The sequence below is a fragment of the Protopterus annectens genome, chromosome 17.part0 (assembly GCF_019279795.1).
Source record: "Protopterus annectens isolate FY-2018-M chromosome 17.part0, PAN1.0, whole genome shotgun sequence".
NCBI classification, from domain to species: domain Eukaryota; kingdom Metazoa; phylum Chordata; order Ceratodontiformes; family Protopteridae; genus Protopterus; species Protopterus annectens.
Genome location: NC_056751.1, coordinates 693490926 through 693511217, shown reverse-complemented (window position 1 = coordinate 693511217; position 20292 = coordinate 693490926). Strand labels below are relative to the sequence as shown.

Genomic DNA, 20292 nt, shown 5'->3' with positions numbered 1-20292 from the left:
CACACTCATGCTCCTCACTCCTAATGCTAACATTTGGCTGCTACAATTGATTTAAAAAAAAAAATATATATATATATATATATATATATATATACATATATATATATATATACCATTTCAACAACAGCAGCTTTCCACAATCATACCATTCTGTAACCTGAGATATTTACAAAGTTTACCCCACAGGAACAAGTTTGATAAACCACACATTTGAGTAAATAATTGAGCTGTCTGATTTTTATCTGGTATTATTATTTTTAATGAAAGAATTATAAGCAATAGTAACTGCTTTTCTAGTATTTGCAACTTGTAGCTAATTTATGCAACATGTTTATATTTAGCATCTAGGCTTTACATAGAACAAATGCATAAAATAAAAATAGCAATTAATACATATCAAACATTACGTAAGAAGCTGAATAAAAAGCAAGGTTAGCTAAAAATAGTAATCAAATTTGAGCATAGGGTGAGATGAAGGATTTAAATAAAGCTATAGAAATAGGTGATACTGAAAGAAGTTTCTTAGTTGCAGCCCCAAATCATAAAAGGTAGATGATTCGAGAAGACCAGAGCATGGCAAGGAAACGGTAACCATTGTGAGCATTCAGTCCAAGTCCTCAGAACAACTAGCAGCCCCTCCTCTGAGGAACTCATTGACCTTCCTGGTACATAAGGTACAAGGAGTGTTTTTATGTATGCAGGAACCTAAAGAAGAAGTCTTATGTGTCAGTGGCAAGATTTTAAAAACTGATGTTTCAGTGATCATCAGTCAGTGCAAATTCCTCTGCAGAGGAGTGAGATGATAAACTAATCAACAATAACCTCACTGGTAGAAATTTGCAATTCTTGCTGTAATGCTTGGCTGACATTTTGCAGCCATAAGTTAAGAACATCCCAGATAGCATTAAATTCTGGATCTGAACAATGGGTGCTGTTCATAAACATAGTACATACTACTTTAAAATTCATATTTTCCATGCAGTATTAACTGCAGTGGTGGTGCTGCGGTAGAGTTGTCGCCACACAGTAAGACGTCCTGTTCGATTCTCAGCTAGAGCATCTTCTGTGTGGAGACATGTGTGAATGGGCGTACCTTTGTTGAAGGTTGTGCATCAGGGCCGGCAACTCGGCATGTAAAATTCTACTGCCAATCATTAGCGGACCAGAGTTCCGCTGTGGTGACCCCTAGCCGAAAGACACAACAACAACATTTTCCATGCAGTATTAACCCCTTTAATCTTTGAGCCCCACCCTTAAATGACAGGCTCAATCTGACTGCAACAATAACTGGTTGTCATACCATTATATATTGCATCCTGTCAGTAGAGTATCTTTGAACTACCTCCTAACCCCTGTTTCTTTGATTGTTTAATCTCCAACAAGAACTGGATCATTCTTAGTTAGGAAAGAGATGACAAATGTAAAGACTTTGGAGAGGAACCTTACAAACCTTTACCCACTCGAGGACATTGGTCATTTTCATGTCCTTTCAGTTTTTTAGCAAAAATCCCTTAACCAAGACTAGATGTGCTCCAGTATGAACAGATGCAGTAAGAGGTTAGCATTTTGCATGGGGAAACAAGCAAGGTGAGAATTTGGAAACTTAACCTGATGGCAAATCAGAGGACCCATTCTTCTGTGCCATGATAAAGAAGGTAGATACAGTTACATGTGGGCCTATATACACCCCTGCCAAAGGAGGCTTGGTTAGTTAAATAAAGGTCTCTACAACTGTGTTCATAGTTAATCCCTAGGCTAGCTTTCTTAATAAGCCATTCCAAGCCTAGCCAATTACCTGGCTCCAAATAGATGTATCCAGTAAAACTAATTCAGAAATAGTAATACAGAGTATGGTTAATATGTTTTTACAAGGCGAATGACAAACCTGAGGTACTGATGGCAGCATTAGCTGTTTAATATGATAGTACATTTTTATAAATGTTCTTTCTTCTTCTAGGAAGTGATTGTCTTGCTACCAATAGCTTTGGTGTCAGAGAGTTTAAAATATAATTTCTCTGTATATATGCTTGCAGGTGATGTATATTCTGATGAGTTAATTGATTATATTACACTTCGACTTCTTAGCATAAGAATTCTGGCCAAATTCAAAATTAAAGGGTGGGGGGATTAAGCCCCAAATGAAGGGATAATTTTTAAATGTTACTCTAATTCACTTAAAAATCAGTGGAACAACTGGCTTGCTTAAACTTATACTTTCCAAACATAAAGTGTGAAACTCTAATGTTTGACATCATTGTCTGACTATAATTGTTAGTGGTTTTTCAGATAATCAGAAATTTTATGCAGGACAGGTCAAAATATGAGACAAAATCAGGGATGTTCTGCAAACTCGGGGACATTTGAGAGGTATGTATCGATGCTGCATCGATGATTAGATGACACATCTCGGTACCAGTATGCTGTATCGCTGCTGCATCATTGGTTAGATGACACATCTCGGTACCAGCATGCTGTATCGATGCTGCATCGATGGTTAGATGACACATCTCAGTACCAGTATGCTGTATCGATGCTGTATCGATAATTAGATGACACATCTCGGTACCAGCATGCTGTATCGATGCTGCATCGATGGTTAGATAACACATCTCAGTACCAGTATGCTGTATCGATGCTGTATCGATAATTAGATGACACATCTCGGTACCAGCATGCTGTATCGATGCTGCATCAATGGTTAGATGACACATCTCGGTACCAGTATGCTGTATCGATGCTGTATCGATAATTAGATGACACATCTAGGTACCAGTATGCTGTATCGATGCTGTATCGATAATTAGATGACACATCTCGGTACCAGTATGCTGTATCGATGCTGTATCGATAATTAGATGACACATCTAGGTACCAGTATGCTGTATCGATGCTGTATCGATAATTAGATGACACATCTCGGTACCAGTATGCTGTATCGCTGCTGCATCAATGGTTAGATGACACATCTCGGTACCAGTATGCTGTATCGATGCTGCATCGATGATTAGATGACACATCTCGGTACCAGTATGCTGTATCGATAATTAGATGACACATCTCGGTACCAGTATGCTGTATCGATGCTGTATCGATAATTAGATGACACATCTCGGTACCAGTATGCTGTATCGATGCTGTATCGATAATTAGATGACACATCTCGGTACCAGTATGCTGTATCGATGCTGTATCGATAATTAGATGACACATCTCGGTACCAGTATGCTGTATCGATGCTGTATCGATAATTAGATGACACATCTCAGTACCAGTATGCTGTATCGATAATTAGATGACACATCTCGGTACCAGTACGCTATTTTTTTGAATTAGTACTTTGTTCTGCATGTAACTTGGTGTTGATGTCTGATTCTTAATATTTCATTTACAAAAGAGATGCCTATGCAAAAAAAAAATCAATCAATGAATAAATAAAGATAAAATATAAAAAATATCAAATAAAATGAAGTAAAAATAAAAATAGAAAAAAATAAATAGATATGTAGATTATCACAGCGGTTTGTCTTATGGAATATAACTGTTTAGCTTTGTAAGCAAATGACTTTGCCCCATAGCTTAACTCCTCTTGTGATATGCAATATAAGCTGATAGGCTACAAAAAACAACACAACAAATTGAAAAGCACAGCTTTAATTATTCACAAAGGTGGAGTAAGATGAACACCTTATGAACATTATGCTGAAAACATTTTTTGCTCTTATTTATACTAACATGGGGAATTTATATATTCATTTGTTTATATTTGTTTATTGGAGTAGTGCATTTATCAATATTGACCAATTTCAGGCTCGGCCTGGGTGAAATATAAAACATTTCACAAAAAAAAAAAATAAAGACATGCAAGTAATAACAGAATAGTTCAGAGTACTTACGTAGAAAAAATGCGTATTAAAGTGTTTCTGATGATTTAGCATGTGAGTAAAACCATTTGGCTTTGCAGTATATATGCACTATTCGTGTTTACCTTTTTAAATCTTTAACCCCACTGTACCTGATTTTTGTAGTTTGCACTCTTACAGTATTTTATTTCTCTTTCCTGCCCATCCAGTTGTATTGGTCTAAAGCGGTTGCCAATCATCTTTCCAAAACAATTATATACTTGGTTACAAGATGACATTTTTGTTGCACTAAAAAGGAAGCATCATTTATATAAGAAACAGTCTCCATGGTATCCCTTGAAATCTCACAAACCCAGTGCATTAACATACTGGGTCCAAAAATAAATAATGAGGAAACCGCTCTGTGCAGAAGATGTAAGATTCCCTAGAGTTCAGGCACCTAATAAAAACCATACTGTGACTATCCCACCTAATAAGAGGTGACAGAACTACTTTCTTTAAAAACTTTTCAAAATGTAAATCCACTAATAAAAGTAGGGAAGCACAAGCAATCCAAATAGTAGCTGGAAAAACTGCCCAAACGGCCAATAAACTACAAGTTCTGGGCCAGAAACTACTGCTCTTGTGGTAGATAGGCTGCCTAGTGCTTACTACTCCCACTGATAAGCTAGAAGGCTTCCCTCAACACAGAAAGGCTTGGGGGGCTCAGATGCTTACAAACAGTCCTGGATACAGCAAATCTGTATCTGGACTAGAATAGTTACAGGAAAGGCAGGAAACAAGCTTAGAATTTTTTTTTTTTTTTTTACAGAAAAGCAGCTAAAACAGCACTAAAAACAATTCAAGTGCAGTGCAAGCTAGCACACGAGTATGTAGCAATATTAAAGCAAATGCAGTTTAAATAAATGCAATTTATTCAAACTGTATTTTGAACTGAATTCTGTTATTGTTTTATTCAACACTGAATAGTTAAAAAGTGACAAAAAATATACTTATCAGCTGAGAAGCACACTCAGTCAGAACACAAGGAGATTCTAGCAAAGTTTTTTTTGAACTATATGAACTACAGCGTGAACTGGCACCTCATCTGTGTGCCCTATTCAGTCACAGCCTCATCTCAGGCTTTGTCCCTACTGAATGGTGCACTGCTACAGTCATCCCTCTCCACAAAGGAGGAGTGACTACAGACCCTCGGAACTATTGCCCCATTAGCCTGATGAGTCTGATATGCAAAGCTATGGAATGCATCATTATGGACTTAATAAACAAGGATATAGGGAATCTCCAAACTCTGGATCCCACACAGTTTGGTTTTGTGAAAGGTAGATCATGCCTGCTCAACTTGGTCGACTTCTTTGAGTCAGTCACAGCCTACCTTGATCTGGCCAAGGACTTTGATACCATTCCCCACTCAGGAATCATAGAAAAACTCACTAAGTTAGGCATCAACTCCTATATCACTAGGTGGGGTGCAAACTGGCTCACAGATAGAACCCACAGTGTGAAAGTAGCTGACTCCAAGTCAGACTGACATCCAGTCATGAGTGGAGTCTCACAGGGTTTGGCCCTGGGTCCTCTCCTGTTTGGTATCTACTTCTCTGAAGTCCAGGCCAACACAAAGGAACTCTGGCTGACAAAATATGCAGAAGATTGCAAATTTGGAGCCATTATTAACTCCCCAAGTGATGTTGACATCCTACAGAAAGGCCTCACTGAGACCAATGACTGGCGTCAGAACCATGGCCCTAAGATCAATGCCAAAAAAAGGTCATCATCCCCTTTGGGAAAAACCTGGTTCCCATGAATTACAACATCGATGGTAGTCCACTGAACACAGAAGACATTATAAGAGATCTGGGAACACAGGTTGACAGCAGCCTCTCTTTTGACCACCACATTGCTACTGTGGTCAGAAAGTCCTTCCATGTGGCACATCTCATTACTAAAGGTTTTGCATCCAGGAAGAAAGAGGTCATTGTCTCCCTCTACTCTTCCTTCATTAGGCCAGTCATCGAGTAAAATGCCCCATTTGGCATGTACCTCACCAGACACCTGCAAAAACTGGAGAGGCCACAAAAGAACCTCACAAAGAGGATCCTAGGCCTAAAACACCTGTCCTATATAAACAGACTCAAAAAGCTCCAATTATTCTCTGTCTGATGTCCTACTTAGAGGTGATCTCTGCTTGACTTACAAAGCCAGCTCTGTTAGAAATGCTACATCTAAAGAAATCCCAATCCCTCCACACCACATGCTCCAGAGACCTCAACGCATTACCACAATCAAGAGAACATGCTGTAGGGACAAGTTCATAACTCAGAGACTGCCCATACTATAGAATAGACTTCCCATACATGTCAAACAGAGCACCTCACTGGCCCTCTTCAAGAGAAATCTTGATGAGTGGTTGGGAAATAGAAAATTCACCCCAGGGATCACTCCAGTGGCTCTACTCGACAGAGGCACTGGGAACTAACGTTGGGTGGCACAATGCTAGGGTAATCCTATGGGCTAGACTTGTAAAGGCCCCAGGGACATTAGCCTAGTACACACCTATGAACCAGTCCATTTATAAACCTGTTTAAAAGCAGGGGAGTGGTTTCTAGGGTAAATATGTTGTAAAAGGCAATTAGCATGTTTACTTGTTAAATACCCCTTTCCCCATATCCCAGTGTGATATTCTACACAGTGCTGTCCTACTTCAAGCTCTGTGATTCAAGGATATATTAAACTAAATTAAATAAACTAAAATTCTACATTAATAACTGTTAAAACTTCCTGAAATCATTTCATTGTAGTATCAAAAAAGAAAAAACTTAACACAAGTCTTCAAAATTCCTTAGAAATCTTTTCTACCAACATTCAGAAACATTTTTAACATAGATTGCTTTCGTCTATTAGAATTTCTTCAGGTTTGTGTGTCACGTGGGAAAAGCAACTACATCATTTACATAAGGCATACTTTTAAACTGACAACTTGCATTCCAGGACTGCACTTCTATCTCCATCTGCAGTACTTGTATGCTAGTAACTTCACTATATGTAGGGGATTTAGAACCTGACAACATCTAAACCCACGTGCAGATACAGTAGCTGTGAGGGGGCCCCTATCCGTTAACCTGCCTAGGGCCCCATTTGACCATAATCCTGCTTTGCTCCTAAATAAAATAATTGGAAATGCTGACATGTTTCCATTGCCACCTTGTTTCTTACTGCAAGTTAGGAATATGACTCTGTTGTTGTACTGACAGAAAATTGGTATTTTTTTCTTACATATGTCAAGTCGTGCTGCCGGCTGAAAGAAAAAAATAACTCAGTAAAGTTTGTTTTTATTTCCCCTTCCAGCCCCCTCAGAAGTCAGACAATCATGGGTTCATAGGTTTAAATGTTATGTTTGCAATCTGTTGATGTTCTAGATGTTTAAAGTTGACAGAATCCTATGTCTGTATTTCTTTCAGCTATAAATCACTTAGTTTCCTAAAACTAGAATAACAACTACATCCCTTAATTTTTAATTTATTTATTTCACATTTGTTAGCTGAGTTGGTCCAGCTGAGTTACAAAAAAAAAAAAACATTTTCAGTGGAGACCCCAGGAGAAAAGCTCCAATAACATCTGCAGCAATAAAAAGTTAAAGAAACATTTTACACAAGATAAAATAGAGCACAAACTGGAATGCTGGTTCTGGAATACAGAACAAATTATAGTTGTCACATAAGAAATTGTGAGTACTAAAAATATAAACATGCAAACAGTTTAGTCACAGTGCTGAAAAGCTAGTATGTTCAGATATTTATAAGAATTAGAAGTAATGCCAAGACACTTCCTAAGCAGAGGTTGCAGAATGTAAATAGACAGCGGTATATGGGAGGTTAAGTGGGGTGATTGCAGTGACAGATCTCGGAGTTAAGCAGGTGATCTTTTAATGTCTTTTTAAAGCTGTTGGCATGAGTTACACTTCTGATATGTAATGGGAGTTTGTTCCAGCTATAAGAGAGAGAGTATTTATAAAGATTTCTGCCTATATTTTACAGGGTTTATAGGTCAGTAGTAAGAGCTGGTTGAAACTATGAAGAGGATGACTGGGGATCTAATAGCCCAGAAGTTTGGAAAGTGATAGGCAGGTAGAAGTCACAAGCACAAGTATTATGGGCTAATACATAGGGATATGTTCAGTCATCTTTGGGCTTTTATGTTATCTCATCTGAAAGCTGAATGGACATTCAGTGAGTTACCACACACTGTATGTGTACGTGCCTATGTGTTTGTGCATTCCTCTGTGCCCCTATGAATATGTTGTATGAGCATCTGTATCTCTATGTCAGTGCACTTGCAAAATATACATGCATATGTTTATATCTGTGTTTATGCTTAGTGGCTATATGAAACTGGCAAAACTGAAATTCAAAACTTCCTGAAACCTTGAATGCTAATTGTATTTTTTTCCCTTTTATTTCAGAAGCTAAAAATGACGAATGTGAAGTAGCCTATGTAGAAAAGCAACTGATATCTGGACCATGTTCAGCCAAGGTAAAATATTACTGATGTCTTCCAGAAATATTTCTCTAATTTTACAATGTTGTTTAGCATCACTTTCACTGGCATTCTTACTACTGTCTATCATAAACCCATAAGTATCCCTTCTCTCACCCCCACCTTTCACTCCTTCAGCAGAATAAGTATCTGAATGCCTGTAGATCTGATGTGGTTAGTCTGTGTGTTTGTACGACAGTAGGGTTGCAGCAGGTGACCTTGTATTCCTGCTGCAGTCCTGAGTCATGAAATCTCCCTGCAGATAACAGTGAGAAACATTAATACACCCTGACTTTACTGTAAAATGGGGAAGTTATATTTAGGGTGAGGTTGCAAGTAATGGAGATGTTCCAAGAATATAGCTTAATTTTGAGAAAGACAAAATGCTGATATTGGAGAAAGTGGACGAACAACATTAATTTATCTGACATTTGGTATACATATAGGTAGGCTGGTCTGTACAAGCTTTTTAGCCATGACCTAAGTAGTAAGGGTAAGTGCAAATACAAAACACAACACACCCACACAGAAACACACACACACACACGTGCGCATGCGCACACACACACACACACACACACACACACACACACACACACACACACACACACACACACACACACACACACACACACACACACACACACACACACACACACACACACACACACACACACACACACACACACACACACACACACACACACACACACACACACACACACACACACACACACACACACACACACACACACACACACACACACACATACATACACACACACACACACACACACACACACACACACACACACACACACACACACACACACACACACACACACACGCACACACACACACACACACACACACACACACACACACACACACACACACACCACACACACACACACACACACACACACACACACACACACACACACACACACATAGTGCAGACCAGACACAGACCCATATATGCTGAGGCTCTTAAACGTATTTGTCTTAAACCCCAGTGGCAGACCAGATGATGCACTTCCAATAGGTATCCTCAACAACCTCAAAAGCACTCCCCCAAAACAACAGGCCCCATGAAACATACATCCACAGCTCATGGCATCTCAGCTTCTAAGCCCATAAGTCAAACCACGTTACAACCCAATATTTTGGTCATAGGAGACTCCATTGCGAAACACACAGATGTCCAACTCACCAGACTGAGCAAGGAGACAGTTATGGTCAGTTGCCTATCAGGGACCTGGATCCACCATAAGTGTCAGTATGACTCAGCCATAGTTCATGTGGGTGTAGAGAGGCATGATGGAGCTATCAGTCTATGGGTTCCAGTCTGGTATGAGCCTAGCATTGAGCAACATTTTACCTTCTCCAAGGATGATGCCACAATATCAACAGAAGACAGTTGACTTTAATAATTGATTTTGTTTTTGGTGTCATTCAATGGGGGTACAATATTTGTCAGCCGGGAGAGAATGTGTTTGACAGACCACACTGCTTTGCCAGGGATGGTCTGTGTTTGTTCCCTCTAGATTTTTGCATATTAGCTAAAACAGTGTTCACCTCCATAGTGACTTTTTTAGGCATTGCCAACCTGATAAGCCTTCTTGCATAGCAAAACCAATCCAACAAAATAGAAAGGTATACTGATCAATTCCAAGAATCTAAACAAGAAACTCCATTCCCTACATAGTCTCCTTATACTGGAGAATGTAGACATCTGTGCACTTACTGAGCCATGGTTTAAAATCATGTAGAGCATCTGAGCAGTGTAGGGTTGCAATGCCTTCCACACACTTCTACCATTTACTGCACATGAATGAACAAATGGTGGAGGTTTCTCAATTTACAAGTAAAACAAACACTTCTCAAGGATGGTCAAACAGTATGACAAGTTTGAGCTTCTCCATGTCCAAATTATAGTAGACAAAGTCGCATGCTATATCTTTGCAAGCTGCAGGTTCCCTTCCCTGACCCAAGAAACCTATAACTTATACATAAATGTACTGCATTTATGAATACTCTCTATTCAACCCAACACCATATTGGTGGGCAACTTTAACTATTCTAATACAAAGTGCAGATCACACATGACCTTAAACATGTAGGGCCAGAGATTCCTGGACCTTGTAAATTCAAAAACCCTTCATGCACCCACTAGGGTGTGAAAATCCTTGATGTGTTCCTATGAAGCATGTGAGAATGAATGAATATTGTACTCCCTCCCCCCAGTGTATGTCTTCACTGGTCAGCCTATGCAGAATTCTTTAAAAAACTCTAGAATCATGTCAAATGGCTCTACCTACCTAGAAAAAAAACAAAAGAAAAACAAGCCACCCTAGTGGAATTCTAACACCAGTATGATATATAACAAAAATTAGGAATTCTAACATCAATAGGATATATAACAAAAAATAGGAAGTGCAATTCTCACCAAGGAAAAACTCCATCAGCAATCTAAAGAAGCACAAGGAATTCTTCAGCTTTGTCTGCAACCTCAAAGGCAAGACATAACAATGTTCCAAACTAGTTGTAAATGGAGCAGTAAGACTTATCAAATCCACTCCAAAAAAGTTTGCTCCAATTTTACCTATTCACACATGACACCCCTCTGGAAATACCATCAAACATAACTCCCCCAGCTCTCTGCAGAGAATAGGTACTCAATGTACTCTCTAAGGCCAGGAATACTGCATCAGCGGGCTCCGACAATATCCCAGGATGCCTCCACAATGCCATGAAACACAACCTATCAGGACCACTAGAATCACTATTTAACCATACTTTATCAGGTTTTCTGCTAAGCGAATAGATGACTGCAACTGTCATACCTCTGCACAAGGCCCATCTATTTAATGACTCAGGTTATGACACACCAATACATTTAATTAGTCTCATATGCAAAGCTATAGAAATAGTTATCTTGGAAATGCTAAACAATGGCATAGTAAACTTTCAGACACTGGATCCAACCCAGTTTGGTTTTGGCAAGGGTAGGTCATGTCTACTCAACTTAGTGGACTTCTTAGAAAAGGCCAATAAAGCAATAGACAAGGGCAAAATGGTCAATATTGCCTACCTTGACCTGGCCAATGCATTTGACACAACAATAAACTCACAAATTTAGGTATAAATCCCCTATGTCACCCGCTGGATAGCCATCTGGCTAAGTTGGGATAGGTTGTCTACCTCTAAAGAAAGAACAGCCACTAGTGGAGTCACTACATCAAGGCCAACATCAAGGACCTCTGGCTAATCAAGTCTGCAAACTATTGCAAATTAGGCACAGTCAAAGAATCCCACAAAAGCACAAACAGCCTCCAAGAAAGCCTGACACACAACAATAACTGGTGCCAGAGCCACAGTCTAAAACTCAGTATCAAGAAATGCATTATACTATCCTTTGGGACAATAGCTACATCTGGAAACTACCACATTGATAATACACCCCAAGAGTAAACCCAGTGGTCAAGGATTTGGAAAGCCATGTGGACAGTAACCTGGACTTCGACCATCATGTGTATATGGTAGAAATAAAATTATTCTATGTTATGCAACTTATAAACAAGGGTATGGCATCTAGGTCTAAGGATGTCCTTGTTCCACTATACTCTGCCCTCATCAGACCAATCATTGAGTATAACACCCCCTTTGGTATATACCTGATCGGGTATATGCAACAACTGACACCTCCACATATGTTCCTCACAAAAAAGATGCAGGTCATAAACAACATGTCATACATGGACCAACGCAAAGCTCTACCCCTGTACAGAACCCCACTAATGGACCTGTTTCACTTCAGTAACATAAATAGGACATGTTGAAGGGAAGGGTGTATGTCTTGGAGACTACCCCCTTTGTGTAACAGCCTTCCCATTCATCTGAAACAGAGTTCTTCCCTAATCCAATAGAAGTGTAACTTTGACCAGTGGATGGGGAATCAGAAATTTTGCCCTGGTCTGGCGCTTATGTCTCTATTAGGCAGAGGTAGCCTGTATGTACTTGATCACCCATGCCTAAGCCTACATTTACCCGTTAAAAAAACCTGGGGTATCAAAACTTGTCAGATACATTTGGGAAGCATGGCCCCTCCTGGGATTTTTAGCCTAACAATCTATGAACCTAGGAACATATAAGCAAGTCATTCACTTCACATGTTATTTTTTTACTTTGGAAATCAACTGAAACCGGCTGCTGTAATATGTTTAATAATTATCATAAACTCAGCCATTCCAAGTGCCTTGGTGCTATAATATATAACACTCAGCCCTTTTGGGCATGTTAGATAACTGCTGTGAAGGTACTTCCATGATGTAAGAAACAGTTCTGTATTACATAGTGAGAGCAGGTTATTGTTTTTGTCCTCTCACTGAATACCTGTTCTGTCTGACATACCTAGCAGGATCGGTGTTGTTTTTCTCCCCTCAGAGGTGTGCAAAGTACTGCCGTAGATATGAGTCTTAATGTGTTCTCATCGTCATGTGGTTTCCCGGTCTCCATTCTGAATGAATACAAAGTGTAACAATTACTTGTAAAATAACACAGTTAATGGTCACAAATTAGTTACTCTGTTCCATATGAAGATTGAAGCAGACATCGCCACCTTGTGCATTGGGCAATATCTCAGGGCCTCATGCCCTCATCAAGAGCATAGACTTGGTTGTAGGCTTGTATTGCTGGACTGTAAAACTAATGTTGTTTTGAATCCACAACTCAAGCTCATCATACCCCTTTTCATCAATCTTATAAGTGTCTGTAGCTTTTTTCCTGTATGTACTCAAAGGTAACTTCCTAGGAATTTGTATTAGTTGAACCTGCTTTGCTTTTTCTGATATTTAGATAGTTGCAGGCTTGTTTTTGTATATAGAAAAAGAAAGTGCACTTACTTACGCTCTGGGAGATACTTGGTCTGATTTTGAAATCTGTTGTTTGAAAACAATTAGTAGTGATTAATAATTTACTTGAATTTGCAGGTGTACGCAGCTACGTGCCAAGGTTATTGTCATTCATCAATGGTTTGGGACAGCCTGGGGAATCTTAAGAACGAGTGCAGGTGTTGTTCAGCTACATCATTGTCTGATATCACTTACGACTTAAAATGCCCTGATGAAACCGTGAAATCCATTACCATCCAAGAGGCTGCCTCATGCCAGTGCAACCCGTGTTAGAAAGTAACATTTTCAGATGATCAGTAAACATCAGTACTGCTTTACTCACTAATGGTCTTTCTTAGATAACCAGTGCTGGTTTTTTCTCAGTTTCTTACTTCAAGGTATAAGAACTTCAATACAGATGTGACTGAATTATTTGTTCAAAGTAGATCCCTATGATACTTGGAATCTAAACTCCTCTCTAGATGTCAGAAACCATCAACAATAAAGTATGCAGTATTGCTAAGTATTTAAAGCAGATGATACCACAATGTGTGAATACTGGCACAAATGGTAATTCAGATTCCTCTTTAATCAAGAAAGAAGAACAGAAGCATTACTCTGACCACCAAGTTGTTCATGGCCTACCTCTGTTCAAAACATCAGCTCATATTATTACTACCAGGATGTGGTACATATGTTTACAGCTATTTCTCACACATATGAGATCTATATATTCCTATGTAAGGATTTTTCATTTTTGTGCTTTTTCTGAGAACTAATGTACATGAGGACACTACTTATGTGATGACAATCCTTGGTTTGAGTTGTGATTAAGGCTGACTTCAGAGAACCCCAGTGAGATATTAACTTTCTACTACTCACTTGAAGTAGCATGCAACTCTTTTCTTTTCCCCCTCTGTTTTTAAAGGTCAGCAGTGCTTACAGACATTTTGTGAATTCTATATGTTATTAATAAAGCACTAAACGTATGACTTATCAAACTTAGGTTACAGCTATAACAACCAGATAACAGTAATGCTTTATTGTTCTGCATAAAATCTAAAATAAGTTTTGGGGCATACTGGTCTTATTTAAAAGATTCTTTACTACCTCATAGATATCACAAGCATCTTAAAGCAACAGTGAACTGAACTATCACCCAACAAGGCTAGTTCCTATTTTTTTGCATTTACAAGATAATACACTTTCTAGTTTTGTTTTTTTTAGTACTACAAATGTCATATTTGTTCTGAAATCACTTGTCTTTGGTAAGAAGTAAAAAATGTTTATTTGTCAACCCTATATTCTGCAAATCTAGAAACATTGTAAATAAGATAATTTACATAATTGGAGAGGTTCCTTGCACTACTATTGTAAATAAGAATTGTACAACAGCTTTATAATTGTCAGGACCTTGCCTAATGTTTTCATGATTACAATATTTTCTCTAGTGATGTGTTTTACTACACATTTTTCATCTTTTTAAGTATCTGTATATCATTTATTTTACAGTCTTCAAATAGCTACTCTGTAACAAACATGCTGCTCAAGAAAATAAAATTTGTAAATAAGTTTAATGTCCTTTAGTAATTTTCATTACAGATAAGATAAGCAGAGATGAAGGAAACTGAAGGAATCATAACAATTTAAAATTAACATGTTGCCACAACCTCAGTCCTCCTTAAGTAGTAAATTGTTTTATGCATTGAGGTTAACAGAGTGAATGAAGGTAAAATGAATAAAAGAAAGAGCTCATATACACTGGTGTACAAAGTACAATGACTATATATTGTACAGTTAAAATATATCTCAGAATAAATAGAAGATTTAAAACAAACTGGCATGTATTTATTCCATTATTTTAAATATATGGTGAAATATGTTATAAAATCATATCATCTGATTTGCTGACAGCTGGTAAATGACTGCATATGTTTCACTGTTGTGTAATTCACCGAGCAATCATGTTTTTAATTAGCTACAGATTATTTTAGTCTGTCAGCACACAGGCTTAGTCTAGCAGGTGGTAAAGAGGATTAAGTCTGAATTGTAAGGTTTGATTCTTTTAGCATCAATTTGCCTATTCTGATACCCCCAGCAGGCAGTGCTGTGGGATAGTTGAGAAATTTGGCTAGGCTTCTCAATGGTTTCCTGGATTGTATGCCTAGTAACTACCAATAAATCTATTTTTATAGCATAAGTAATTTACAAGTAAATGGTCAGTAAGAAATAAAACAAAAAAAAAATGAGACTGTCAGCTTTACACCCACTGCTCATCTTGCCATAGCAAGGAATGCAATCAATCAAATAATCAAATACTTTCTCACACTAACTGCCTTCTACTACAGTGGTAACACATAAAAAAGCACTATAAATAAAATCTGCAGATTTGCTTCAATTGCAGATCAGCTAACCGATCACTGTGAAGTTCTAAAACATGTTAAATAGTTTCCTCTTAAATAATGGACAACCCTGTTATTCTCCATACAAATTTACAAAACAATTCATCCAGGATGCTGTCCTCCATTAAGAACAAAACTACAGAACAGATAAAAAAAATATGTGCTGAGTAGTACATAAGGAAAACCTTACTCTCATCAGGCCCAAATTCAAAACAGCAATACACGAAAGGGCGTTTTCAATATGGGCACAAGAAATTTGCAACTAGCTCCCATCAGAATTCAGACAATAAAGCTTTAAAAAAACTAAAATAATTGCTGTTGAAAGAATCAGATTGCTCCTGCTATGAAGAGACAACTATGATTAAATACTGGTCTACATATAGCCTATGCTCTCTGCCTCTTCTGTGGTAAGTGTGTTGTCAGAATGCACATTTGTTGAATTAATGTCTGTACCATTATCGTTGCTTCCCCACCCCCTGCTGGCAGTGCCAAGTCACTCAACAGGTAGTAAAATTGCCTTTGATGCAGGAAGGTCAAAAACTGTGGGTTCTATTCCTACTCTAGTCAATTTGATACGTTTTTCAAATTACTGGCACTGCAACATAGCATTAAAGGTGTGCTACACTCTTTTGGATGAAATGTTAAAATTAGGTCCCATCTTCTTGAGCTGGTAGCAACTCAGGTGGATGAAAAACATCCTATAATACTTATCTAAAAGAATAGGGGCCCATTATTTGCATGCAAAAATAACTCTTATTTACAAAATATTTACATATTTACAAATACTTACAGGTATACAGATATCTATCTATCTATCTATCTATCTATCTATCTATCTATCTATCTATCTATCTATCTATCTATCTATCATAGGTTCATAAGTAGGTACTAGGCTATCTGCCCGAGGGCATTTACAGGTCTAGCCAGAATGTGTTGGCTTTTGCCGCCCCACTGATTAATTAACTGAGCCTCTGTCAAGCAGAGCCAATGAAGTGATCCCAGGGGTGTATTTTCTGTTACCCATCCACTCGTCAAGGCTTCTCTTGAAGAGTGTTAGTAAGAGGCTCTGCCTAATGTAGTTAGGAATTTTGCTCCAAAGCATGGGGAGTCTCTGTGACAGGAATCTATCCCTCCAGCATGTTCTATTTATTGTTGTGGTGAGGTTTAGCTCACTAGAGCGCATGGCTCACAGTGACTTGGATTTCTTTAGGTGGAGCATGTCCATCAATTCTGAGTGGACATGGCTTTGTAAGTCAGGCAGAGATCACCTCTGAGATAACCTCAACAGACTGACCATAAACGATTGTTAGATGTTGGATTGACAACTGACACACAGATGTAGGACACACAGTAACATTTTCAGCCTCCATATACAATTCTATGCCAGTAACAAGTGGTATTCACCTGCACTCAGTCCTGGGACCACTCCTGTTTGGCATATAGCTTTCTTAGATACAAGCCAACACAGTAGGGATATGTCTGCCCACGTTTGATGAAAATGCATACTGTGGGCTATACTTTATTCTCCAGATGACACACACATCCTCTAAAAGGGTATCATAGAGACAGATACCTGGTGTCAAACTCATGCTGCAAAGCTATAAGCCAAAGAAAGCATAGTTATCCACTTTTAGAAAACAAAGTATCCACAGAGTGCCACATAGGTAGTAGCCCCCAAAATGTGGAATAGGTACTAAAGTATATATAGAGTCATGTGTTTAGTCATCTCTCCTTTGATAATCACATTACCAAAGGGTTTTGGAAATCCCTCTGTGGAGCACATAAGCAATAAATGGTTTGCATGCAGATCCACAGAGGTTGTTGCACACCTATAATGATTAGACATCTTTGCCAGACTTTGCTTGCTTTGGAACAGGATTCAAATATACCTCAAGCATAAACCCTCACTCGCACTCTTCAATAGAAACCATGATGAGTGGATGTGAAACAGAAGATGTGGCCCAAGGATCACTGCAGTGGCTAAGTTTGTCACAAGCATACATAAGTGACCTAAGGTCTGGAAAGTGCCAGCACGCTCTGGCAAAGATAACAGATGCTTTCATGGAGAAAGCAGAGTACCCACCTATGAAATAATTGAGGTCACATGTATGTATATGGCTTTGCCCCACAGCTACTTTACATGTGTAATGCACATACAGTTGTCATTGTGATATGTCATACACTAGAAAAATCAAAACCCACTCCACATTGACCAACGGTGTCACACACATGGAACGCACACACAGTCAGCAAGTGCGAGATTCAAACACCTTCATAACTACATTATGATACTACAGCAGTATGCATTTACATGACACGCTATACACATTACTGGGATTTCACCTTTCCACAGGTATATTTGTAGGATGGTGACATCATCAGACTTGACAAAGATGAGTATACCACTTTTAAGGGGTGTGAGTAGTCTCCAAAAAGGTTGCTCCTCCACAGGGAGACACACACACTCAATTGGCAAGTGTAGAATTCAAACCCCTACTTAACTACATTACAATATTACAGCAGTACGCGTTTACACAATGTGCTATACACATTACTAGAATTTCACCTTTCCACAGGTATATTTGTAGGATGGTGACATCATTAGACTTGACAAAGATGAGTATACCACTTTTAAGGGGTGTGAGTAGTCTCCAAAAAGGTTCTCTCCCCAGGGAAAGACACACACACACACACACACACACACACACACACACACACACACACACACACACACACACACGCAGTTGGCAAGTGCAGGGTTCTTAATCCAAACTAAGTACATCTTTACACTTCAGCAAGCAATATGGAGTTACAGGGTGCAATACAGACATTACTTGCTGTCAGTTTGCCCAAAGGTTTTTTTCACATTTGCTAACCTCAGCAGGCTTATCATACTAGGTGTATTGTGAGTGTATGACCATATTATATATGGGTTGATGCACCACATGCTGGCACACACAGGGTCAAACCGGTGGCTAAGCTCTGTCAACCCAACATTGGACAATACAGTCAAGAGGAGTGGGGTCATGCAACCACAACACCAACAGTCTCACATAGACCTACAATATAAGCACCAGCAAAACACACACATAAATACACATTATCATACTTGGAGAATACAAATATTAATCTGAAAAAGAGAGAGTGTCCTCTTAAGCAGACAAGCAAGCAACATGCACCTCCAAACACATGCCAGAAAACACATAATACACCAAAGCAGTGTGCCTCACAACAGGCCCTAAGGCAAAACAACATAACCAACACACTAGTAATAGGTGACTCCATAGTCAGGCACACAGATGTTCCACTCACTCCACTGGACAAGGGGAAGGTTACTGTCAGTTGTCTGTCAGGTGCTATGATCCGTCACATAACACAAGCATGTACATCACTCCAGAACAGGTACATATATGACGTGTTCTTTGTACATGTCAGTGTGAATGATCTGAGACATACTCCCAGGACGGCATGACAAGAGATATATAGTAGCTCTATGATCATGTAGCCTAGGCTGGTATGCCCCTGACCTTGAGTAGCATCTTACCTTCACCTACATGATACTGCAATATAACAGAAAGATGATAAACTTCAACAATTGGCTGAGCTTCTGGTGTCATTCAAAGGGGATCCAGTCTCTGTATGCCTGTGATGACATGATAGACAAGCCTCATTGCTTTGCTAGAGATGGTTTGCACCTGTCGCCCCATTGCTTCTGAATACTGGCCAAGGCTCTTGCTGTCCCCATATTACCTTTTTTAGGCAAGGCTCACAGGTTCATAGGTTCATAGGTAGGTACTAGGCTATCGGCCTTGGGGCCTATACAAGCCCCCAAGAAATTTATTTTCCTATGCTACTGTTGAGCAGAGACACAAAAGTGATCCCGGGGTGAATTTCCTATTTCCCATCCAATCATCAAGATTTTTCTTGAAGAGTGCTAATGAGGAGCTTTGTTTGATATAGATAGTTTATTCCAGAGTATGGAAAGTCTCTGGGACAGCAATATATCCCTCTGGCATGTTCTGTTTATTGTGGTGACAAGGTTTAGGTCCCTAGAGCGTGTAGCTTGGAGGTATTGGGATTTCTTTAAAAGGAGCATGTCCAACAGCTCTGGGTTTGACATAGCTTTGTATGTTAGGCAGAGATCACCTCTGAGTAGGTGATATGCGATGGAGTAAAGCTGGAGTTTTTTGAGATGGTCTGTGTAGAGCATGTGTTTGAGGCCAGTAATCCTCTTTGTGAGGTATTTCTGCGGCCTTTCCAGTTGTTGTAGATGTCTTGTGAGGTACATACCAAAAGGGGCGTTGTACACTATAATGGATCTAATGAGTGATGAGTATAGGGGAACAATTACCTCTTTTTTTCTGCATGAGAAACTTTTGTGATGAGGTGTGCCACATAGAAGGATTTCCTGACTACTGTGGCAATGTGATTATCAAAGGAGAGACTACTGTCCACCTGTGTCCTAAGGTCTCTTATAACACTTTCGGTGTTAAGTATACTACCACCTATGTTGTAGTTCATGGGTATGGGTACAGAGTTTTTACCAAAGGGGATGACAATGCACTTTTTGACATTAAGCTTGAGGCCATGACTTTGACCCCAGGC

The 20292-nt window shown here is 39.0% G+C and overlaps 1 protein-coding gene across 3 annotated transcripts in view; it reads left to right on the top strand.

Annotated features, from left to right (window-relative positions):
- The window catches only part of LOC122791664, a 384215-nt gene extending 369093 nt beyond the window's left edge, over positions 1-15122 (top strand). For all 3 annotated transcript variants that reach the window (XM_044059492.1, XM_044059493.1, XM_044059489.1), the window contains 2 exons: positions 8320-8390; positions 13385-15122. In XM_044059492.1, coding sequence (XP_043915427.1) covers positions 8320-8390; positions 13385-13579 — 266 coding nt within the window. In that variant the 3' untranslated portion in view covers positions 13580-15122. The remainder of the gene's footprint in view (positions 1-8319; positions 8391-13384) is intronic.
- The last annotated feature ends 5170 nt before the right edge of the window (positions 15123-20292 follow it).